At 46.6% G+C, this 24,896-nt stretch overlaps 1 protein-coding gene across 1 annotated transcript in view; it reads right to left on the minus strand.

Annotated features, from left to right (window-relative positions):
- Positions 1–23,768, minus strand: part of Dnmt1 (DNA methyltransferase 1) — a 48,157-nt gene extending 24,389 nt beyond the window's left edge. Inside the window, exons 1-12 of the mRNA XM_013346289.2 lie at positions 23,632–23,768; positions 13,278–13,314; positions 12,530–12,637; positions 12,238–12,442; positions 11,345–11,420; positions 8,571–8,646; positions 7,563–7,594; positions 7,120–7,198; positions 5,041–5,078; positions 2,719–2,806; positions 651–691; positions 265–343 (exon numbers count right to left, since the gene is read on the minus strand). Coding sequence (XP_013201743.1) covers positions 265–343; positions 651–691; positions 2,719–2,806; positions 5,041–5,078; positions 7,120–7,198; positions 7,563–7,594; positions 8,571–8,646; positions 11,345–11,420; positions 12,238–12,442; positions 12,530–12,637; positions 13,278–13,314; positions 23,632–23,711 — 939 coding nt within the window. The 5' untranslated portion in view covers positions 23,712–23,768. The remainder of the gene's footprint in view (positions 1–264; positions 344–650; positions 692–2,718; positions 2,807–5,040; positions 5,079–7,119; positions 7,199–7,562; positions 7,595–8,570; positions 8,647–11,344; positions 11,421–12,237; positions 12,443–12,529; positions 12,638–13,277; positions 13,315–23,631) is intronic.
- Between the last annotated feature and the right edge of the window lie 1,128 nt (positions 23,769–24,896).

Genomic DNA, 24,896 nt, shown 5'->3' on the forward strand with positions numbered 1-24,896 from the left:
ACAGATATACAAGCAGACAAAATACCTATACATGTACAATAATTATTTTTGTTTTGCTTTTCAAGGCAGAGTTTCTCTGTGTAACAGCTCTGGCTCTCCTGGAACTTGCTTTGTAGACCAGGCTGGCCTCAGACTCAGATCTGCCTGCCTCTGCACCATCACTGCCCAGCCCCTCCCTCCTCCACCCCCCCCCCTCTCTCTCTCTCTCTCTCCCTCCCTTTCTTTTAAGAAAGTTAACAGAATAGCCAGGCTCTTCTTACTTACCCTTTCCTCTTCATCTCCTTCCTCAGACTCTGAAGCTATCTGCTCTGATTCTGCTTCCTCGGGTCTTCGTTTGGTGGCTCTATGAACAAGGAACATTTAGCTTTGACAACCCAACTCCAGCATAACTATTCTGGAAATGACAGATGAACACCTCCCCCATGAGACACAGTTAAACACTCCCAAGCCCCAAACCAAAAAGTCATGAAGACTCTCAAGGCAGAATTCCTTTGAAGGGTGTGCAGATGGCCCAGGGGACCCCCACGGATTAATGAGCAAGGTGATGGAGCTAAGCCCCACACAGCTGAGCAGGTCAGTTCTGTACTTCTCCCTAACAGAGCCTTTCGGAGTTAACATGACAGCAAGACACAAACACTTTTGACACTTACAGATCTCTGGGTTGACTTCTGGGCCTGGGTCTTCTTTTATCCTGACAGTAAGAATATGGAGGAGAGGAGGGGAAACAACATTATTTCAGAGGCTAAGCAGGTTAACTTCAAGCTCAAGTGTGCAGGGTCAGCATCTTGGTTCTGAACATCAGGAGACATTCTCTCCTGGGACCAGAGGCTAAGACTGTGTCCCCCATTTCCCCAATACTGCAAATCAGCAGGCACTAAAGAACCTTCTAAAGAACTCTGTAACCTAACACTTGGAGGAAAAGCAGGAGCCTCCTTATGCCCAAGTCAACACGGACCTTGCCTTAAAACAGAAACAGAAGAACCACAGCTGAGAGCAGTGGCATCCACCTTTAATCATATACCACTTGAGAGGCAGACAAAGGTGATCTCTGAATTTGAAGCCACCCTGGTTAACACATGAGTTAGTCTAGGCCAGCTAGGACTATAGCAAGATTCTGTCTCAAAAACAAACAGGGTCTGAAACTCTGAGTCAAGTGCCTGCCAAGCATGCAAGATGTCCTGGATTCCACCCTCAGCTCAGTATGAGCTGGGAGTGGTGGCACAGACCTGCGATCCCATCACTGAGAGCTGCAGTGGGGGACAGGCAAACCAAGAGTTCAAGGTGACCCTTGGCTACATAGTGAGACTGTTTAAAACAGAACAAAAAGCAAAACAGAAAGTACACATCTAGACACAGTCTAGCAATTTCTGAGCACGTAGAGTGCACCTCACTGATGTACTCATCAGGGTGAGTGGGTCTAGCACATCAACCGAGTGTTAACCTTAGCCCTCCCTTTCCACAGGGCAGCTATGAGGCACTCTGGGCTAGGGACACGCAAGCTTGAAGTCATTCTGGTCCAACAGCGAGAACCCATCACAAAGCTCAGCCAACAAGATGACTTGGCACTCACACATAAACCCGACAATCTCAGGGCTCCATACAGCGGACAAAAAACCAATTCCTACAAGCTGTCCTCTTGATGTCTACAAGCACCCACACACAGAAAATAAAGTGAATATAAACAAAAGCTCCTTGACATGAGGCAAGCCCTGACAGTGGGCAAAGAAAGGGAGGTACGGAAGCATTACTACACCCTGGGGTGATACGAGACCAGCACTGAGAACACTCACACTGGTTCAGTCTCTACTCTAAATCTCAGTGGAGGAAACCAGGTGGACAGTTCTCAGACATCTCCTAAGGTGGAGACCCAAGACACGAGTATGTGACCTCATCTACTGCTCTAGAGTTCCATAAAGCAGGAATCCATAAACTGAGTGCTGTACCCTATCAGAGGCCTTGGTACCTCGAGCAATCAAGTTTTCCATGTCTTGGAGATTCAACCAATTGCAGGTGCAAAAGGCTCAGAAAACTATCCTGAGCCCACACAGACTGTCCTTGCTATGTTCCCTAAACAATACTGTAATAGTAAACAGCATTCTGAGTACTAGGTAACACACATGCACAAGAGGAGATTGTGGAAGTCATGAGGACCCAGGCAAACACTGGGCTGCTCACACAGCAACCTCAATACATGTTACAGAGAATCCTTGCACCACCCTCCAACTGTATGCTTTAACCTTGAATGGAGGATTTTTGTCGTTTTGAGACAGTCTCCAATAGTCTAGGCTGGCCTTGATCCTCATCTTTAGCTAAGGAGATGAAATTCCTACTCCTGTCTCTACCCTTCTGATGCTAAGATTACAAGTGTGCACCATTTTCCTAGACTTGTTTAGGTTGTGAGGATGCTCTCAGGTAAGCAAGTTGGGGGGAGTCAAGAATTGCACTTAGGACTTAAGGGAGAGGGCTTGTTGAACTAAAAACTCAAAAACTTCAACTCTAGGTGGACCAGGTCTCCACGGAAACGGACTTCATAAGCACCTTGGTCCAGGCAAACAGGCTCAGACATGCAGTGACAACCAACACCCAAGGGAGACCAGGCAAGTCCAGAGTAACAAGTGAGATGGATGATTTTGCACCCAGAAGCCTGCCCAGCATCATCTCCACCAATCCAGTAGGAGCACACAGACAAAGCCCATATAAGTTAGATAAGGACTCTGCCTTTTCATCTTCGTCATCGTCCATTTCCTCATGAGTTCCTGGTCTTGCTTCTCTGTCCGGATCCTCCCTTGATCTCCGCCTTGATGATCTGCCACATAAAACAACAAAAGAAAAACTCACATGAACACTGGTGACCACAACTCTAAGCACCATCCAAGCAGAAATGGCTTAAGTGACAACCTCTCAGAGTTCAAGAAGAGGGGATCTTTCCTATCCTCCACCTGTTTATCCTTTATATGACTTTATATTATATATTTTTGCAGAACTGGAGCTCAAACCTAGTTCATCATGAACTGATGGCAAGTACTCAATTGGGACCAACAAGATGGCTAAACAGATAAAGGATTTGACACATAAGCCTGATGATCTTAGTAATCCCCGCAATCCACCATGGTAGCTATGAACTGAATCTGGAGAGCAGCCCTCTTACCTCTGCAGGCAACCTGTAGCATGAATACATGCATGAGTGCCCTGGATCTATGAGTCACACCCCTCAGTTCTTTAGATTAAGACGAAATCATCAGTAGGGCTCCACTGGCACTCTGGGGCCTGAAAGGACTGTCTGCAACTGCCCTGTGAACACTGCTGAGATGAAAGGACTTGGAGCGTGGTCAGCATCAGCAAGCACAAAGGCTGGCCTCACAGAGTCCAACTGTCACCTTACTCTTCAGTAGCAACCCCATCCTCAGGTCAGATATTTTGCTGTCCTCTGGACCTGGGACTTCAATATTTGCATCGCTCAAGTGGGTATTAACAGAAGCTTTAAAAACAAGATCTAATCTACATAGGTACTAGAAAAAGACAAGATCTCCTGAGTAAATTCGGAGCATGGGACCTTGAGAGAGGGTTGAAGGGGAGGGGAGAGACAGGGAGGGGAGCAAAGAAAAATGTAGAGCTCAATAAAAATGAATAAAAAAATTCATAAACACAAAAAATAAATTAAAAATTGAATTAAAAAACAGAAAAATTAAAAAAAAAACCAACCCTATCTCTGAGGTTGGGAAAATAGCTCAGATATGGACTAGAATTCAAATTGCCCAATACACTACGTAAACACTGGTTGTGTAGGACCCATGGTTTTAGCGTTTAGAAGGCTGTGGCGGGGGAACCCCAGAGCAAGTTGGCTCATTAAGGTTAGTCCTACCAGTGACCCCCAGACTCAATCAAGAGCTCCTGCCTGAATGAACAGGTGCAATGAGGAAGCTGCTTATGTTGGCCTCTGGCTACGTTTCACGTGTCAAAGAAAAAGGATCACCTCTATTTGGATATAGTGGAACCGGCTTGCAATCCCTGCATTCCAGATGCTGAGGCAGGAGGATCAAGTCTGGGCCAGCCTGGGATACACAGGAGAGCCTATCTATTAAAAACATCCAAACAAATTCACAACGAACAAATACGAAAAGACCAGCACTACTCGCCTGTGCCTATCCACTACCACAATAATATACTCAGGTGACAATTAAGTCAGCCCACTGTCCCCACCAGGATCAGCGGCCAGCTAGCAAGCCTCCAGTGAGCTCAATGGATGCTTAGCTTTAAGCTGCTGAGCTCTGGGACTATCAGCCAGCACTCTGAGTACAAGCTAACTTATATAACCACTCAGTGTGACCAGGGAGGCAAAACCTGAGTCAAAAGGTCAAAGGCGACTATGTCAGTTTTGCTAGGGTAGTCAGACTTTTTGTTGTTGAGACATGGAGTCTATGTAGTTCTGGCTGACCTGAAACTTACAGAGATCCATTTCTGTCTCTGAGTGCTAGAATGAAAGGCACGTACCACATGCTCCAATTTTCTCTTTTTCTTTTTGAGACAGTGTCTCACTCTGTAGCTCAGGATGGCCTCGAATTCATGGCAACCTTCCTGCCTCAGCTTCCAGTCTCCCAAGATGAGATTACAGATGTGTCCCACTATGCCCAGCTTCATTTAACTTTAGTTGTCTGTATTGTCAGACATATCACAAGTACTTAGCCAGATGCGCCATCTCACTGTGCCTCGGCTGTTTTTCAGCTATTAATATATTAGGCATGTGGGTATTTTGTCAACATGTATCTGAGGCCAGAAGAGGGTGTCTGATCCCCTGGAATCTGGAGTTAAAGGCAGTTGTTAGCTTCCATGTGGTTATCAGGAACAGAACCCAGACCCTCCAGAAGACTAGTTAGTGTTCTTAACGGCAGAGTCATCTCTCCAGCAGACCTTGTTCTGGCTTTTCTCAGAACTTTCTACACACCACCAAAATACAACAGTGCTCAGCACCAGCCCCTCACTTGCAGCTGTGATACTACAGCTGAGCATCATTAAGGGCAGAGGCATGCCAGCTGCACTTACAGTTCTCTGGTTTGACGCCGGAGTCTCCTGTCAGGTTCCTAAAAGAGAATAAAAGAGTTAATAAAAAGAGCCAGTCTGGCCTACAAACTGAGTTCCGGTCAGCCAGATATACAGCATACACAGTGAGACACTGGCACCACCACCACGAAAAATGCCCATTCCCCAAGCTATGGAATTAACACACCTGCAGTAATCCTAGCGGACTCCAGTTAGTGAAGTTGGTAAGATGAACACTTACCAAGACCACTGTTTAGGGTGGCTCTCCCTGGAGTCCAGACCACACTTAAGACTTGTCTTACTCTGTGACTGAGGAGTCATACCCAGGCTACAAGGTGGTGTTTTTCTCTCGGCCCTCACATTAATCCCACATTAAAGTATCTTTATAAAACCTCAATTCTGCTTCCTTAAAAACAAGACTGCACTCACGCTCTCCCCTGAAAAAGTAAAAAAAAAAAATAATAATAATAATTTAAAAAATAAATAAATAAATAAATAAATAAATGAAAGTCCAGCTGGGTGTCAGTGGCGCACGCCTTTAATCCTAGCACTCGGGAGGCAGAGGCAGATCTCTGAGTTCAAGCCCAGACTGGTCTACAGAGCTAGTTCCAGGACAGCTAAGGCTGTACAGAGAAATCCTGCCTCAAAAAACCAAAGTAAAATAAAGCAAGAAACAACTGTCTTTTCTTTTGGTGGAGTCAACAGACAGTGAAGACATTCTGATGAGATAAACCCTGGAGGGGAGGGAAGAAAAACTAAAGCAAATCCTGACTGGGGAGGTATGCACACACACACAAAAAAGTAAATATTTTTACAAAGCTAAGGAAATATCTCAGCAACTAAAAGGCCTGTCACCCAGGCCTAATGACCCGAGTTGGAGTTCTCTGAACACAAGAGAGCCAAACCCAGGGCCAGTGAGATGGCTCAGTGCTAAAAGCACTTGCTGTCTTGCCTGATGACCCGAGTTTGATATCTGGGTCCCACATGAAAGAATTAACGCATACAAGTTGTCTTTTGATTTGATATTCACATGATGTGTAGACCCACAAACACAATAAATAAGTGTAAAAAATTTTTTTTGGTTTTGTTTTTTGCTTTTTTGAGATAGTGTCATATAGCCCACGCTGGCCTTGAACTTACCATGTAACAAAGAATAAGAATGACCTCTTCTTCCCAAGTACTAAAGAGTATAATTGTGCCTGGAAATTTTCTGTCGTTCTTGGGAATGATGAAACCCAAGGCTGCACACAGGCCAGGCAAGTATACTCCAACAAAGCTATATCCCCAGTCTTACCCATGTCTTACTGCTAAGCAAAGGATATGTGCAGCTCAGACCCTTCACCACTATTTCCTCCCAGTGCTGGCTGGATGGAAAGAAGGGTCTCATTCCAGCCAGGGGGCAATGTGGAGAGGCTTTCTTTTTGTTTATGAGACTGAAGGATTGATGGAGGAAAGTCATTGGTTAATAAAGAAACTGCCTTGGCCCATTTGATAGGCCAGCCTTTAGGTGGGTGGAGTAGAAAGAACAGAATGCTGGGAGAAAGTGAGGCAGATGCCATGCCTCTCCTCTCCAGGGCAGACATGATGAAGCTCCAGCCCAAGATGGATGTACACTAGAATCTTCTTGGTAAGACACCATCTCGTGGTGCTATACAGATTATTAGAGATGGGTTAATCAAGATATGATAATTAGCCATTAAGAGGCTGGAACTAATGGGCCAAGCAGTGTTTAAAAGAATACAATTTTGTATTATTTCGGGTGTAAAGCTAGCCGTGTGGGAGCCAGGCAGGACGAAAAGCAGGCCTGCCTGCAGCTCCTTCTACAAAGGATGGACCCAGAACCTCAAGCATGCTATGCCAAAACTCTGCCACTGAACCAGGACCCAGCCCAGTAGAGTGGCTTTGTATTTGGATGGTGCTATGGAACCTCCAGCATTTCCTATTGCTCAAAAAGGAGACCTCCACAGAGACTCAGTCAAGGCTTCCTACATCAGCTGAAATTCACTGTTGCTCTCCCCCACTTCACCTCATTCCAGAAACCAGAGACATGCTCAGGGAAAGAAGGTGGTAAAGGGGCTTTACCTGGTCACCTTGCTTTTCCCGACACGTGGGGGTTCCTGGTGTTACACTTTCCGGTTCCACTACAGAAACTCCAGCACCACTGTCAGGCAAAGTAGACTATTATATAGGCAGGAACCAAGCAGCTCAGTCTCCAGTAGCAGATTCATGAGCCCAGCTTCCTACACCAAGAGTAATCGCCACCCCAGGACAGTAGACAGTCAAGTGTTGTTTCACCATCGAATACTGAGGGAGACCTTTCAACTCAGGTCTCATACCAGGAGACCTCAACTCCTTCTGGGATGAGGGAAAATTCTACATGAATTAGAAGATTAATACTTTGTTTCCAAATTCAGCATCCTTAAGAGGATTATAGTTGCCAAGGAAACTTACTACAGAACTCTAGCTTTCAGAAAATAATTTCTATAACTGAGACAAATCAAAGAGGAGATTATAAGGATGCTTACCGCTCTGTGCTTGTAACTCTGCGTCTCTTATCCTGGGCAGAGGGAAGAAGAGAAATTAAGACAATGTTGGTTTGAAAAGTAGATCGGGGCTGGGGATTCAGCTCAGGGGTAGAGTGACTGCCTAGCAAGTGCAAGGCCCTGGGTTCTGTCCTCAGCTCAAAACAAAAAAAACAAAGAAAAAAAACCAAAACAACAACAACAACAACAACAAAAACAGATCAACCCCCAACCACAGTTAAACAGAGTGGGTAGAGCCAGGTATGCTAGCCCACACCTACAACCCAGAACTTAGGCAATTGAGGCAGGGCAATCACCATAAGGTCAAGGCCAGCCTCAGCTAGTTTCAGGGTAGCCTGGAGTATCCAGTGATGTCCTGTCTCAAAAGAGAGCAGGATGCATGAGAGATGGCTCACTCACTAAGAATGCACTGTTCTTCCAGAGGACCAGAATTCACTTCCCAGGACCCATGTCCGTGGTTCACCACCCCAGGAACTAGCTCCAGTGATCTGGCACGTCTGGCTTCCTTGGGCACCTACATGCATGTGCACATACCCACACACAAGAACCACAAACATACACATAAAAATCCCAACCATCTGGGATAGTGGTGCAAATATGTCATCCTAGCACTTGGGAGGTGGAGGCAGGAAGACCAAGACTTCAAGTCCAGGCTCAAGTACACACAGTTCAAGCCTACCCCGGGCTATACAATACTGTCTCAATATATTTGTGTATAGTTGAGTAGTGCAGTGCTTACATGGGTGAAGCCCTAGGTTTGAATCCAACATTGAAAAAAATAGAACTGCCTCCCGATGCCTTCAGACCAGAGCCACAGCATCCGCTGTTATAGGACTCCGGTCTGCTGGGCGCTAGCCCAAGAGCACACTGCAGCAGCAGCCCTGTCCCACAGCACTGAACACCCCTACTACAAGGAATCTGTTTAGACAGACCAGCTTTTGCCAACAAACACATCCAAGTTAAATGTCCAGAGTCAACAGGATGGCCCACCTGGTCTCTCTCCTCTGCAACTGACTCCTCTAGGATTCTCTTCTCGGATTCTTCCTTGGGTTTCTGTTTAGTGGTGCTGTCACACGGTAAGGAGACGTTAGTTCTGACACACACACACACACACACACACACACACACACACACACACCCAGCCATCAAGTGGCCTTCAATAACTTTTCTTTTACAAAAGAACCTCTTGAAGGCACAGTTTGTCTTCCCTGCCAGGAGGTGCCCATCTTGTATGATTTGAAGTTGTGTGCATGTACTCTTGGAGGTTAGGAAAGTATCAGGTACTCTGGAGCTGAAGTTACAGGTAGTTGTGAACACACCAGTGCTCAACATCCATATATTTGTTTTTAAAATCTTTTCATTTCATGTGTACAAATGCTTTGCCTGCATTTTTTTTTTAAGACAGGGTTTCTCTGGGTTGCTTTGGAGCCTGTCTTAGAACTAGCTCTTGTAGACCAGGCTGGTCTCGAACTCAGAGAGCCACCTGCCTCTGCCTCCTGAGTGCTGGGATTAAAGCTGTGCACCACCACCACCTGGCTGTTTTGCCTGCATTTGTGTCTATGCACCACACTGGGTAGTGCCTGTAGAAGAACGGAGAGGGTACTAGATCCCCTGGAACTGGAATTACCAAAGGTTGTGAGCTGGGTGCTGGGCCCTGAACCCTGACCCTCTGCAAGAGAATCAGATGCCCTTAAGCACTGAGCCATCTCTCCAGCCCCCCCCCACATTCATATACATTTAAAGTGTATATATGTTATATGCATGCATTTCTGCAATGTGATTACCCATTTTGGATTGGGTAAAGCTGTCCTGCTTTTTGTGAGACAGTCTCTCACTGATCATAGAGCTCACCAGCTTAACTGGACTATCTGGACAGCCAGGGCCCAGAACCTGTCTCAGCCCTCTCCGTGCTTAGACCTGGCTTTTAACATGGTGTTGGGGATCTGAAAACAGGTTCTTGTGCTTGCAGAGCAAGCAAGCACTTTGCCTGCTAGATCTCACTATCTCCAGCTTTATACTTAAAATTTTTTAGCGTGTATGAGTGTTTTGCTTGCATGTATGTCTGTGCACTATGTGTGCCTGGTACTTGCAGAAGCCAGAAGAGGATATCGGATCCCTGAGTTAAAGATGGTTATGAACCACCATGTAGGTGCTAGAAATTAAAACCAGATCTTCTGGAAAAGCAGTTGCTCAGCTTTGTATTTTCCGAGGTTGATTCAAAGGACAGAGTCACCTTTGTCAAAAATCTGTTGTTATCTCTTTGTAAAACGAGAAGCCAGCCGGGTGGTGGTGGCACACGCCTTTAATTCTAGCACTCAGGAGGCAGAGGCAGGCAGATATCAAGGCCAGCCTGGTCTACACAAGAGCTAGTTCCAGGACAGCTACAGCTAGAGAAACCCTGTCTCAAAAAAAAAAAACAAAACAGCCGGGTGGTGGTGGCGCACGCCTTTAATCCCAGCACTCGGGAGGCAGAGGCAGGCGGATCTCTGGGAGTTCGAGACCAGCCTGGTCTACAGAGCTAGTTCCAGGACAGGCTCCAAAGGCACAGAGAAACCCTGTCTCGAAAAACCAAAAAAAAAAAAAAAAAAACAAAAGAAGCCATTGTTGTCTAGACCCATTGCTCTGAGACTTAGAAAGTAGCAGGCAAAATTCTAATGTTTCAGAGAAACACTGTATGCTGTAGAGATGGTTCAGCAATTAAGAACACCCAGTGCTCTTGAAGGCTTGAGTTCAACCTAGGCCCTGGCTGTCCAGTTGGGTGATCATGTTGAAGAAAGGCATACACATAACATATATACACTATGAATGTACACAAGATATGTATGAAGCTGGAGAGATGGCACCTGCTCCTCTTACAGAGAACCTGGGTTCAGGGCCCAGCACCCAGTGGCTCAGAACAATTAGCAACTCCAGTTCCAGGGGATCAGCACCCTTTCCTGACTTCTGCAGGTACTATACAATGTGGTACACAGACACACATGCAAAATACTAGCATACATAAATCTTAAAAACAAAACCGTAACAAAACATGGATATGTCTATATAAATATGTCCATATGAAACTGGTTGGTATAGCTTTGTGAAGGTTCCAGTACTGGAAAAAACAAAAAGTTCATAAAAGTCATGGAAACAGTATTATGCTTTATTTTCCTATTAACGGGTGATGAGTACGAGGGTTCTTTGTTGTTTTGTTCTTTAAGTTTTATGTGTATGGATGTTTTGTCTACATGTATCTGTGCACCACATGCTTACAGTGCGTAAGAAGGCTGGAAGAGGACATCATATTGTCAGGACTGGAGTTATAGATGGCCATGAACTATCACGTGGGTGGAGGAAATCAAATCTAGGTCCTTCACAAAAGCAGCCAGTGCTCTTATCTGCTAAACCATCTCTCAAGCACTGAGCACTAAGGGTTCTTATACTATATACTAGAGTTTTATGTATGCTTTAAGTTTTCTCAAAATGTGAAAAAAGATGAAGTGTTTACAAGCAATGTTTGACAATGTCTATAGAATAAAACCTGCAAAACAGATAATACATGTAGGGCTGCAACTCAGTGGGAAATCCTCTGCCAGAAATCTCTATGGGGGTAGGGGCATGGCTCAGAGGTTCCTAATGTGAACCGGACCCTGGATTCTATCCTCAGTACTAAAATAAAGGTAAAAAAAAAAAAAAAAAAAAAGGAAATGAATTATGAAAGCCATATTTTTCAAAAATTACCAGACCCCAGGAAGTGGCTAATAGCCCCTTCATTACATACTGACCCCTTCATGAAGTGAGATGTGATGGTGGTCTGCCTAGTGATTCTTCTCACAGCCATGGAGCTGGATGAAGCTTCAGCTGTTTAAAAACAAACAAACGAGAAAAAGGACATGGCATTCTTCAATGAGAACAAATGACTACAGAAGCCAAGGGCTGCATGAATATACATTTCTTGGCTTTCAATCTAGACTAAATTGCGTACCAGCTTGCACATGTCAACAGACAGTCCCTTAGAGCTGCCATTGTCCAGTACCTGACAATAGCATACAATGGAGGGAAAGGAAGCCCAGAATCCAAGAATGATTTATGGTGACCAAGCACCATGTCAAACCATTATAAACATAAAATCCCTAAACTGAAACCTCACGTGGGGTCCATCTATGAGAGTCTAAGTTAGGTAGAGGGGCACAGAAAATAAACCAAAGGCTCGGTGCAGCTCCGTGACAAAGAACCTGTACAGCATGCACATTCAACCCCCCCCCCCCCAGAGAGAACAGAACAGCTGGGGCTTGCTAGATGTGCCCTTCCCTAGCACACTGCAGGTCTTAGGTTTCATCCCTGGCACTGCAAAAGACAGAGACAGACAGGACAACAGATACGGGAAGGAAAGTTAAAAAACTTAGAGAATAAGGGTGCAGCTGAATGTCAGCATGTTCTCAAGTGTTCACAGGGCCTTAGGCTTCCTTCTCAGCGCCAGAAACTAAGAGAAACAACTAAAATATATGCATGCAGTGCATGCTCACAGGCTCAAGATGGAAACATCCCAGCACTCAGGAGGCTGAAGTAGGAGGGCAGAGTTTACGGTCAGCCTATGCTATAGACAGGCACTGTTTCAAAACGGCCAAAAACCCAAAATAAGCAAACAACTGTAAGTCACTATGCCACGTGTCCTTACAACTGGCCTCACTGTCCCACTTGCTTCTCCTGGGTGTCCGAGGCTTGGGCTTGGAGGATTGTTTTGAATCTGCCATTTCTGCTTTCCGGCTTGGCCGGCTCCCGTTGGCTGGACAATCGTTGGCTTTCCGAGCGAGAGAGTGAGTTCCGTTCTCCAAGGACAAATCTTTATTTAAAAGGGATTTCACTTTAGCCAGGTAGCCCTCCTACAACAGCAAAGAAATATTTAGTAGGAAGACATCAGAGTGAGACAAACAGTCTCTGCCTCCCTAAAAACTGGGAAACAAACTTACCTCAGACAATTCTTCTTTATGTAATTTGGTTTCCAAGTCATATAACTGGCTCTTGATTTCTGTTTGCAGGAATTCATGCAACAGGTTCAATTTCTCTTTCACACACTCCTGTGGAAGGACACAGCTGAGGAACCCCCAGTCTCCCAAGACAGCAATTAACAAACTCATAGATAAGCTGCACCTGGCCATCCCAATGGCTGGGTGCTGACAGCCCTGGTTCAGCCAAAAAAAATATCACGCTAGGCATAGTGTAGGATACCTGAGATCTCAACACTCGGGAAGCTTAAACAAGGAGGGTTGCCAGTTTAATCTGAGGTCAGTTTAACTATCTATTAAGTTCAGGGTCAGCCCAAGCTATGGATCAAAACCCTGCCTCAGGAATGAACTAGGGTCTGGGGCGATAACTTGGTCATTAAAGCACTTGTCATGCAAGCACGAAGACCAGAGATCAGATCTCCTGTACCGGCATAAAAACTTGGCAGAATCCAGTACTCAGTAGGCAGGAAGGGGATTCTTAGGCCAAGCTTGGCTACTTAAGACTGGTTGAACCATGAGTTCCAGATTCATTGAGTCTTCACCTTAGCAAATAAAGTGGACAGTGATAAAGAAAAACATCTGACGTCAACCTCTGGTTTCTACATGCACATGCATGCACCTGACTGCATATGGGCACCCATATATATGCGAACACATGCACAGGCACACATACATATACAAGTGAATATCTGAAGGAAGAGAGAGCAATTACCTTTTCTGTTAAATTATCTCTTTCCAAGTCTTTGAGCCTGAGTAAAGAAAGTGATACAAAAATAAAATAAGCAACTTCGTTTACCTCTGAGAAGCAGAAGGGGCAGGAGGAGCAAGAACTCAAAGTCATCTTCGGTTATACATTGTGAGTTTGAGGCTAGCTTGGACTACAGGAAATCCTGTCTCAAAGCAGAGGGGCAGAAAGTACAAGAAAGCAAATTGGGAACAGGCCATAGTCAGGGTCTTTCCTGGATGACCTACAACTGTTTTCCCAGCTGGGTCTGCCACAGCATGAATGATGTCGGCATGGGTCATGGCTGCACTGTGAGGACCAGCCAGGGATAAAATGGGGAAAATGAGGTGTCTAGGGCATCAGGCATGCCCACTTACAGAGGCGCTGAAGATGAAATCTGATAGGTCAGATGGTGAGCTGAGAATGCAGCTCAGGCGGCCTTGGATTTCATCCCTAGCACCACGGGGAGGGGGTACGGACATGACACGACAACAAAGCAAGCCAAGATCTCAAAGAGCTCAACCTCCAGAATGTGTACCTAAGTTTGGAAGTACAGAATTCTCTTGGACTTGTCTGAGAGAGTTGTTGTCAGATTACTGATTACCTTACCTTTCTGGTCAGGGACCACTAGAAGAATGAAAAGCCACAGAAGTGGTAGCCTGTGACCAAGCTTGGGGACAGTGGAGGGTGAACAGGTCTAACCGCCACAGACAGGAGCCAGGCCTGTGCCAACTCTGCCCCATTCCAGCAGCCCTGAAGTCTGGGTGCTCAGTTTTCGGTAGCTAGAGGGTAGATTCAGTATTCCCAGTGGCTGCTGGACCAGAGGCACCGTGGTTACTCCAGCTACTGGCAGACCCTACTTTGTTCTTGGTCAGAAGCTGGGTAAGTGGACTAATATCAGCAAAGGGGTTTTCCCTTAGAAAAGACGTTCGATACAATGCCAACGATACTTACAGTTACAGTTAACTACAGTACAACAGGGACTCTAGCTCTGGAGAGCTGGGGCCTTGAGAATGCTTGTCCAATATGCATATTCTGGGTTCCATCCCAGTACCCAGTAACCCAGGAATGGTGATGCATATCTGTGAGCCCAGCTCTTAGGACGTAGGGAGGAGGTTCAGGAGTTCAAGGCCAGCCTAGGCTATAAAATGAATTTAGGGCAAGCCTAGGCTCCAGGAAACTAAAGAAAAATGCTCTGGAATGGCTGTTTTTCCAAAGCTCAGACTGGAGTGTGGCAGAGTGCTGCCTAACACATAAAAAGCCCCAAGTTCTACTACAGCACCCAAAGGAAAACAAAATTCCCTCCAGGCTCAGAGTCCCACACGACAAAAGTCATCCCACCCTACAGTCACTTGGCCCAAGGCAAGACTCGAAGAAAGGCAACTGCACAGGTGGACGTTTATAGCCAGAGGCATAAACACAGCTGCTACAGCAGTGCGTGTGACTGTCGCTTTGGTGCCCCACCAGATGCTGGGATGGAACCCAGCACGAGATCTACCGCGAATCATACTCCCTCAAAATGAAGCCAGGACACAGCGGCTGTAGCCAGCTCAACAGCCCTAGATCTGAGATTCTACCAGGAAAGACTCAATCAAGCTTGATGGTTCAGGCCTGGAATCCTAGCACACTGGATGGAAGAGTTCATAGGATCAAGTTCAAGGCTACCCTGTGCAACAGAAAGCAGTAGGTCTCAAAAAAAATGAGAAAGTCCAAGTGGAGACCTCGAAACCTCCTTCACCCCATGTTGACCAGACAGGCCATGATCCATTCCTAACTACTTCCAAGAGTTTAGCCACCTAGGGAAGATAAAATACACATAAACCTTTGAAAAAGTAGGCAGACATAGCCAGGAACAGCAGCACTGAACTGCAATCCCAACACTTCAGAGGTAGAGGTAGGAGGATGGCAAGTTCCAGGCCAGTCTGGATTTTAAGGCTCCATTCTGTCTCAAACACAATGTAGGGCCCCAGTGGAAGGTTCAGTGGTTAAAGGCATTTTCTGCAAGTCTGACTGAAGTTCGACTCCTCCAAGTGGAAGGAGAGAACCAACTCCTGAAATTGTCCTGACCTCCACTTACATTCCCCACACAAGCCACACACAATAAACCTAATTTTAAAAAAATCTAATATAGCCAGGCAGTGGTGGCACACACCTTTAATTCCAGCACTCAGGAGGCAGAGGCAGGTGGACCTGTGAGTTCTAGCAGAGGAAGCCTCCTGAGTAGAGTCCCAGCAGGACAGCTGCTTCAGGGGATACCCAAGAAACAGCCATTAACAGTGCCAGACAGAAAGAAGTCTGGAGAGGACCCAACAACGAAAGCTCAGCAGCATACCATTAGAAGAGCCATGGAGGGGGCTGGAGAGATGGCTCAGTGGTCAAGAGCACTGTGTGCTCTTCCAAAGGACCCGAGTTCGATTCCCAGCAACCACATGGTGGCTCACAACCATCTGTAATGAGGTCTGGTGTCCTCTTCTAGCAGGCATATATGCAAACAGAATATTGTATCCATAATAAATAAATATTTAAAAAAAAAAGAAGAGCCATGGAAAGACAGGACAACATTGGAACCACGATTTTAGAAAAAAAAAATCGGTCCAACAGAAACATGAACTACATAGGAGTTTGCAAAGGTTAAGTTATTTCAACATTCTAAACCAGAAATGCTCGTCTGAGATACAATTTGGCAGCAGAGTAGAGCCTACAAAACAAGCCCAAAGTTCTAGAACCCCACCTTTTCTGTCTGCTGCTGGGGATGAAAGCCAGGGCCATGAAATGTGCTAAAGACATAATTCTCCCACTGAGCTATACCCCCTAGCCTCTGGCTAAGCAAATGGGGTGAGGCCATCTGATGATAGATAGCATCTTGGGTAGCAAAATGATGTCCCTCTCACAAGATGCTGCTGCCCTGACCCCAGGACCTGTGACTCTTATGTGGCAAGAGCAACTCTGAAAATGTGACTAAGATGCTCGAGCTTCTGATGGAAAGATGGGAAGATTATCAGGGACAGTCAGCATGGGCTTAGTCTAAACTCCCTCAGCACAGAGCTTTCCGCTGCATTGCAGGTCAGACAGACAAGGACATGGCCCAAGAGGTTGACTTTGGGGGGTGGAGGTGGGATGGGAGTCAACAGACGGTTTCAGAAGCTGGAGACAGTCTTCAGTTTAGCACACCTGTGATCCCAGCACTCAAAAGGCCCAGGCAGGAACATCACAATGTCCAGGTACCCCAGCTACATCACAAGTCTGGAGCAGGCTGGTGAGATGACTTAGCAAGGACCCAAGTTAGGGGCCCAGAACCCATGTAAAAAAACTGTAATGAGAAAAACACTAGGTCACCAAATCTAGTCAAAGAGGTGAGTTTTAGGCTCAGTGAAAGACCAACAAGGTGGAGACAATTTTGAAAGGACAACCAACAGTGACCTCTGGCCTGCCACACAAGCCTGAAATCTTAAGTTTGATCCCCCAGAATCCATACAGAGGTGGAAAGAGCATCACGCTAACAACCTGACCTCTGCCTTTCATGTACATACCAAGACAGCATAGTACCCCAGACTCACTATTGTAACCGTGACTTCAAGTTTTTCTAAATCACAAATAAAATAGTCCTGGGATGTCTATACCGGTACAGCTGCATTCATACATACATACACACAATAAAGAGAACTAGCCAGGTGCAACAGTACCTGTCAAAATAAGCACAAGGTTGGAGTAGGAAAACTGAGTTCAAGATCAGCCTGAGGGGGCTGGAGAGATGGCTCAGTGGTTAAGAGCACTGGCTGCTCTTCCAGAGGTCCTGAGTTCAATTCCCAGCAACCACATGGTGGCTCACAACCATCTGTACTGAGATCTGGTGCCCTCCTCTGGCGTGCGGGCATACATGGAGGCAGAATGTTGTATACTTAATAAATAAATAAACTTAAAAAAAAAAAGATCAGCCTGAGGTATAGAATGAGACCCTGTTTTAAAACTTAAACTACAGGGCTGAAGAGATGGCTCAGAGGTTAAAAGAACTGACTGCTGTTCTGGAGGTCCTGAGTTCAATTCCCAGCAAGCACATAAAGGCTCATACCCATGTATAATGAGATCTGGTGCCCAGAACACTATATATGTAATAAATAAATTAAAAAAAAAATCTTGGTTTCTATTCCATACCTCCCTCATTTCTGACCCTCACCACACAAGAGACTGATACTCTTTGGTCCAAGGTGTGGTTTAGAGGCATAGCACTTGCCTAGCACAAATCTACAGCCAGCACTAAAAGAAGATATAAGAAAATGAATAGTTCACTTCAACACCAGAGAGAAAGATCTAAAACTAAACCAGTCTTGGCAGCTCATGCCAAGAATCCCAACAGCACTCAGAGGCTGAGGCAGGAAAAAGAATTCAAAGATAGTTTCAAACAGAAGGGTTAACAGGTCCAGACAAACAAAATCTAGGCAAATCATAGAAAGAAAAAGCCTAGAGCATCCCACAAGCCTGACATAAAAAGCCAACCCAGCTGAGGGCAGTGTACTCGAATAGACTAGCACCTGGAAGGCCGAAGCTCCCTGCTCCCTGCTGTGACGGCCCAGGGTGGAGGCCTCCAGACTGCTGCTCTAACTCACTCCCACCAGGAGTGGTCAGCCTCATTTCTTAAATGACACATTAAACGATAAAATATCTGCCCTGGCTTCTATGCCCAGTGCCCCCCCCCCCCAAAACAGATGGGGAGCCTGGAGATAGCTTGGTGGTCAACAGCATGTACTGCTCTTACAGAGGACCTAAGTTCCCCACCTGGGTCAGGTGGCTTGCAATGTCCCCTCCTTAACTCAAGTTCCAAGGGGTTTGACACCTTGTGGTCTCTATGGGCACCTGCATACACATGACACACACACACGTGAGTAAAAATAAGTCTTTAAAAACTAGACACAGCCGGGCGGTGGTGGCGCACGCCTTTAATCCCAGCACTCGGGAGGCAGAGGCAGGCGGATCTCTGTGAGTTCGAGACCAGCCTGGTCTACAGAGCTAGTTCCAGGACAGGCTCCAAAACCACAGAGAAACCCTGTCTCGAAAAACAATCAATCAATCAATCAATCAATAAATAAATAAAAACTAGACACAGACAGGGCACTAAGATTAAGATGACGACCACACAGCTGTAAGGGACAGCACCAAGGACTTAACAAAACAACTGTCAACCAAGTGACAGTGTTCCAGACCTGTAGTGAGCTACACCCCCTCTAACAGAGCTGACAGACACACACAGAGGTCTGGGTTCAACTTCAGCACAGAAAAAATAAAAATTACAGGGCTGGAGAGATGGCTCAACGGTTAAGAGCATTGCCTGCTCTTCCAAAGGTCCTGAGTTCAATTCCCAGCAACCACATGGAGGCTCACAACCATCTGTAATGAGGTCTGGTGTCTTCTTCTGGCCTGCAGGCACACATGTAAACAGAATATTGTATACATAATAAATAAATATTAAAAAAAATAAAAATTACAGAACTCAAAACTACCTACTTAAATGAAGCCAGGCTGTATCATCTTTCTGAGGAGTGAACTTAATGCACAGAAGAGGAAAGTCAGTGAGTAAACTGCTTGCCTAGAACACTTGAGGCTCTCAGCTCCATCCCCAGCACCGCATAACCTGCACACATGGATACCGGCACCTGGAAGTGGAGGCAGGAGGGTCAAGAATCCAGGTCATCTTAAGCTACACAGGGTGGCTGAGGCTAGTCTGGGCTACCCAATTGTCTGAAAAACTCAAGAGGACTGGGGCAACCTATGCTGGAGAGGATGTGGGGTAAAGGGAACACTTCTGCATTGCTGGTGGGAGTGCAAACTGGTACAGTCACTTTGGGAATCAGTATGGTGATTTCTCAGAAAATTAGGAAACAACCCACTTTAAGACCCAGCAATACCTCTTTTGGGTATATATCCAAAGGATGCTCAATCATACCACAAGGACATGTGCTCAACTATGTTCATAGCAGCTTTGTCATAGCTGAACCTGGAAACAAACTAAATGCCTCTCGACTGAAGAATGGATGAGGAAAATGTGGTACATTTACATGATGGAGTATTACACAGTGAAAAAAATAATGACATCTTGAAATTTGCAGGAAAAGGGATGAATCTAGAAAACATATTGAGTGAGGTAACCCAGACCCAGAAAGACAATTATATGGACTCACTCATAAGTGACTTTCAGACATAAAGAAAAACCACCCACAATTCACAATCCCAGAGAACCTAGACAACAAAGAGGACCCTAAGAGACACATACATGGATCTAATCTACATGCAAAATAGAAAAAGACAAGATCTCCTGAGTAGATTGGGAGCATGGGGATCATAGGAAAGGATAAAAGGGGAGGAGGAAGGAAAGGAGAGGAGAAAAAATATATAGCTCAATAAAAACAATTTTAAAAAAATGACTGTCATACTACAACAAAAACCCGAGTTTGAATCCCAATACCCGGGCTGGAGAGATGGCTCAGTGGTTAAGAGCATTGCGTGCTCTTCCAAAGGACCCGAGTTCGATTCCCAGCAACCACATGGTGGCTCACAACCATCTGTCATGAGGTCTGGTGTCCTCTTCTGGCCTACAGACATATATGCAAACAGAATAGTGTGTCCATAATAAGTAAATAAATAAATATTTAAAAAAAAAAAGAATCCCAATACCCACAGAAAGCCAAACATGGATGGAGAAAGGACTTCTGGGTTTGCAGGCCAGTCAGACTAGCTCAGTGAGTTCCAAGGTTATGAGCAATCGGTCTCAACAAAAAGGTTAATTATCCCCATACTCAGATACAAGTAGGAGAGTCTAGAGTTCCAGGTAGGACTAGTTTACATATTAAGTTCTAGAATAGCCAGGGTTATGAAGGAAAACTTTGTCTCAAAATAAATAAGATTGAAAGCAAAAATCCAGCCTCAGGGATCCACAGCCCTTTTCTGGCTTCCTTAGGCACCAGGCATATAAACTGTACAGATATACTCACAGGCAAAACACCTGTATCTACCTACCCCACCCCCTGCCTACTCAGTATAAGGTAGAGAAGGCAAGAAACCAATTCAAAAAGTTCAAATGTAATAAATTGGGCATGGCTGCACATGCCGTCTTTAATCCCAGTATTTCAAGCCAGGAGGTGGTGGCGCACACCTTTAATCCCAGCACTCGGGAGGCAGAGGCAGGCAGATCTGTGAGTTCGAGGCCAGCCTGATCTACAAGAGCTAGTCCCAGGACAGGAACCAAAAGCTACGGAGAAACCCTGTCTCAAATTTTTTTTTAAGATTTATTTATCAATGTTCTAAGGTAAAAAAAAAAAAAAAGATTTATTTATCAAGTATACAACATTCTGCCTCCATGTATGCCCACACATCAGAAGAGGGTGCCAGATCTCACTACAGATAGCCGTAAGCCACCATGTGGTTGCCGGGAACCGAACCCAGGACTTCCGGAAGAGCAGCCAGCGCTCCCAACCGCTCCCAACCACTGGGCCATCTCTCCAGCCCCCCTGTCTCAAAAATTTAAAAAAAAAAAACAACCCAGCATTTGGGAGGCAAAGGCAGGCAGATAGGAGTTTCAGGGCAGTTTGGCCTTCAAAGAGTTCCAGCCTACCAACGGCTACATAGTGAGACTCTGTCTCAGAAGAAAAAAAAAATTTAAAAGTCAGATGAGATGGCCCATGAGTAAAAGCACCCGTTGCCAAGTCTGACTTTCAACTCCAGGAGCCCTGAGAACTGCCTCAGGAAAGACCTTCACATGTGCACACAGACACAGAAAACACTGACTTGGTGAGATGGATCGGTGGGTCTGAAAGCTCAGTTTGAGCCCAAATCCACATAAAGGTGGATGATGGTATAAACAAGTCTAACTGCCACACTCATGCTGTGGTATGTGTGTATATAATGAGATTATGCCCGCCCCTATGCTGTGGCACATGCACATTAGACACACACCGTTCACACACAAGTTTAAAAAAATAAGAGCAGGACAGGAATGTAAAGCACACCTGTCAGTACTCAGGAGGAACAAGCATCGTTAAGTTCAAGACCAGCTCAACTACAGAGACTCTTTCTGCCTTGAAAAAAAATTTATAAAGCTGAAAGAAATTAGAACCCCGAGTCAATAAGGAGGGCTCAGCTACGGGAAAGACGTACCTCATCCTGAAAGGAATGAGTTTTTGAAACAAGGCTTTGGTTGAATTCTAACTAGTGGCCCTCCTGCTTATGCCTTCTAAGGGCTTAGGTTACAGACCATGTGCCACCACACCTGACTAAGACGACCGGCTCCGGCAGAGTGCCCTCTGACTTCCACACACAAGCGGTAGCATGTACCCACATACATATAAATAAAAGTTAAGACTTAGAATCCAAATATCGAAAACACTTTATTTTATATGTCTGGCAGAACTATGCAAACAAACTGTCATTTAGGCAGGTGCCATTTAAATACAGACCAGCAGTATGGACAGAAGCTGCCGCAAGGCCTAATTCAGCTCCTGACTATCCTACCAGAGAGACACCTCTTCGCACTGTAGATTATACTTTGCTACTCCATTTTCCTAAACCAAGCAAAGTTAAGCCAGGTGTGGTGTCAACAGTACTATAATCCCAGCACTTGGGAAGCAGATACAAGAAGATCAAGGCTAGCCTGAGCTATACAAACCAGCCTGAAGCTAGCCTACCTGGGAAACAAAACCACAAGTGAGCAAATGAACAAAGACAGGAAAGACAGCAAGGGAGGTCATCTCACTGTCTAAAGAGCCATCAAGGGCTTTAACTATGTATTTTTGGTAGAAATGTTAAATTGTAAAAGAAAAAACTGTAGAGGGGTGTCACAAAAGCTGCCTATTTTTATCTCTATAACAGTCAAAAACATATTCAAAACCTAAACCATCATGGTGGCACATGCCAGTAATCCCAACACTGAGACAGAGGCAGGAAGATGGAGAGTTCCAGGCCAGCCTGGGGAACTCGCCAAGAATCCTGTCCTCTCCCCCCACCACCAAAAGAGAGAAAGGGCTGGAGGTGTAGCTCAGTGACAGAAAACTTGCATGCACAAAGCTTCAGGTCCAAGCCCGGGAACAAGCTGGAGTGGGGGCGTCTGACAGGAAGGGGAATTTCAGTCATGCCCCTTTCTCCAAAGCCTGACTAGGAACTGGCCTGGCATGACCGCTGTAAACAAAACCCATGGAAAGAGACAGCAGAAGTAGGTCGGGTTGGAAGACGTCCAGAGCTGGTCCGGGCACCCCATGACCAAGGCACAGCGGCACGTGGGACAAGTTTTCAGAAATGAACTGACTAATGATGTCCTTCTGGAACAGGAAGCGGGATCCAGCGTTCCCGCCAATGCCTGCACACAGAAACACCCAGGGTCCCTCACTGCCAGTGACACACACTGGACCGCTGGAAGGAGTGGGGGGAGATTCACATGCACTAAAATGGGGGGTGGGGTTATTTGCCATCCCTCACTCCTTAGAAAAGGCACTCGGAGTACGGAATAGGCATACGGGACAACGTAAAAAGCTTCCTCAGTGGTGCCAGGATCAAATGAATTGTTTCACAGGGTTAAGCCATGGGGCGGGAGCCGAGACAGCTCACTAACGTTACCATCCATCTCTCCCTCCCCATGACACACACTCTGGACAGGGTCAATCGTTCCCTCGATTGCTCTGGGATCTCAGGACCTGGTTTATGTCACTGCAAAAGTGGAGGGCCCATTCCACACCATCCCTCTCTCCTGGCAGGGTCTCTTTGATAGCTCCAGGATCGCAGGGGCTCCTTTACTTTAGGATAACAGCAAAACAAAAACCCACGTGGGCTGCAAGCTGCCCAGGCCCAGTGCTGCACCGGGAAAGAGCAGCTCTGAGGACTTGACAGCGGGGCACGGAAAGAGGGAGGCGCCTGCACCAGGGCCTCCGGAGGACCCTGCGGAACGACCCTGGGGTGGGCACGGCGAGACCCACTGGGCACCGGAAGTGGAGGCCGGAGCTGGGGGGAGTGTGGGGGTGTCCACAGGCCGCGGGGAGGGGGACATTTCCTGCAAACCCAGGAGCCTGGCTGACCAAAGAGGCGGCACCCTGGAGGTGCCCCAAGCCTGCACCTCCACGAGGCTAAGAGATACTCTGGCCTTTCTCCCTCTGGTTTCCCAGTCAGTGGACTGGCCAGCAAACCGGCCCCCACCCATTTTGGCGCCAAGAGCCTAGAGGACTCCCGACCGGAAGCGCGGCCCGCGCCAAGCACTGCCCGGCGCATGCGCGCCCCGGCTGTCAGCGGCCGCAGGGCACCCTGAGATGCCTCCACAAACGCCACGGCATCGGTGTAGCCCCCAACCCCCACCCCGCGTGGCACCTACCGCCTGCGGACATGGTCGGGCAGCGAGCCTGCCGGGGAGGCGAGCGCGGGCACTCGGGCCGGGGCTGTTCGTGCTGGCATCTCGCAGGTCGCAGCCGACAGGACAGCTCTGAACGAGACCCCGGCTTTTTCGCGCGCGCGGAAACCAACTGGGAGGGGGCGGCGCAAGCGGAAGCAGCGTGTACCACGGGCTGAGGGAGCGGGGGGGGAAGAGCGCGCGGGGCGGAGCGGGCGCGCATGCGCAGGACGGGCGCACCGCACACCTCCTGGCTGCAGTGGTCTCTTCCGCACCTCGGCTGGCACCCCCACCTCTCCTTTCCGCGGAGAGGTAGCTCAGCCCTGGAGAGCGGGGAGAGATTCCTGGGTTGGTTTGTTTCACCCACATCCAGCCACTCAAAGCCACTGTAACTCCTCTTCCAAGGGATCCTACGCCCTCTTCTGGCTTCTGTGGGCACTGCACTCACAGGCGCATACACAAACACATAGTTAAAAAAATCTTTAACAAAAGGCCTCACAGCTAACCCAGTCTTCACCCCTTACCCTCTAAAATGACCTTGAGTACACCATCTGGACTTATCCTGTGTCCTTATCTGCCAACCAGGCCTGAAAGCAGTGCCTTGAAAATGGAGTTCACAAGAGACTTAAGTTATATGCCAAAGATGTAGCATACATACACACAAAAATAAATTTAAAATTTTTATTTTTAAACTTTATTTAACTTTATTTCATGCACATTGGTATAACGATGTCAGATTCTCTGGAACAGGGGTTACAGACAGCTGCGAGCTGCCATGTGGGTGCTGGGAATTGAACCCAGGCCCTCTGGAGGAGCAGTCAGTGCTCTTAACCACTGAGCCATCCCACCAGCCCCAATTTAAAATTTTTATAGAATTTTTTTTTTTTACAACAAAGTTAGCAAATTTATTTCCTTTTGGGTTTTTCAAGACAGGGCTTCTCTGTGTAGCAGCTCTAGCTGTACTGGAACTTGCTTTGTAGACCAGGCTAGGCTCAAACTTACTGAGATCCACCTTCCTCTGTCTCCCCAGTGCTGGGATTAAAGGTACACACTACAACATCCAGCCAAAGTTAGTTTTAAAAATCCTGAGGCAGGGCTGGAGAGATGGCTCAGTGGTTAAGAGCATTGCCTGCTCTTCCAGAGGTCCTGAGTTCAATTCCCAGCAACTACATGGTGGCTCACAACCATCTGTAATGAGGTCTGGTGCCCTCTTCTGGCCTGCAGGCATACATGGAGGCAGAATGTTGTAT

Source organism: Microtus ochrogaster, chromosome 5 (assembly GCF_000317375.1).
Source record: "Microtus ochrogaster isolate Prairie Vole_2 chromosome 5, MicOch1.0, whole genome shotgun sequence".
In the NCBI taxonomy this organism is placed as follows: domain Eukaryota; kingdom Metazoa; phylum Chordata; class Mammalia; order Rodentia; family Cricetidae; genus Microtus; species Microtus ochrogaster.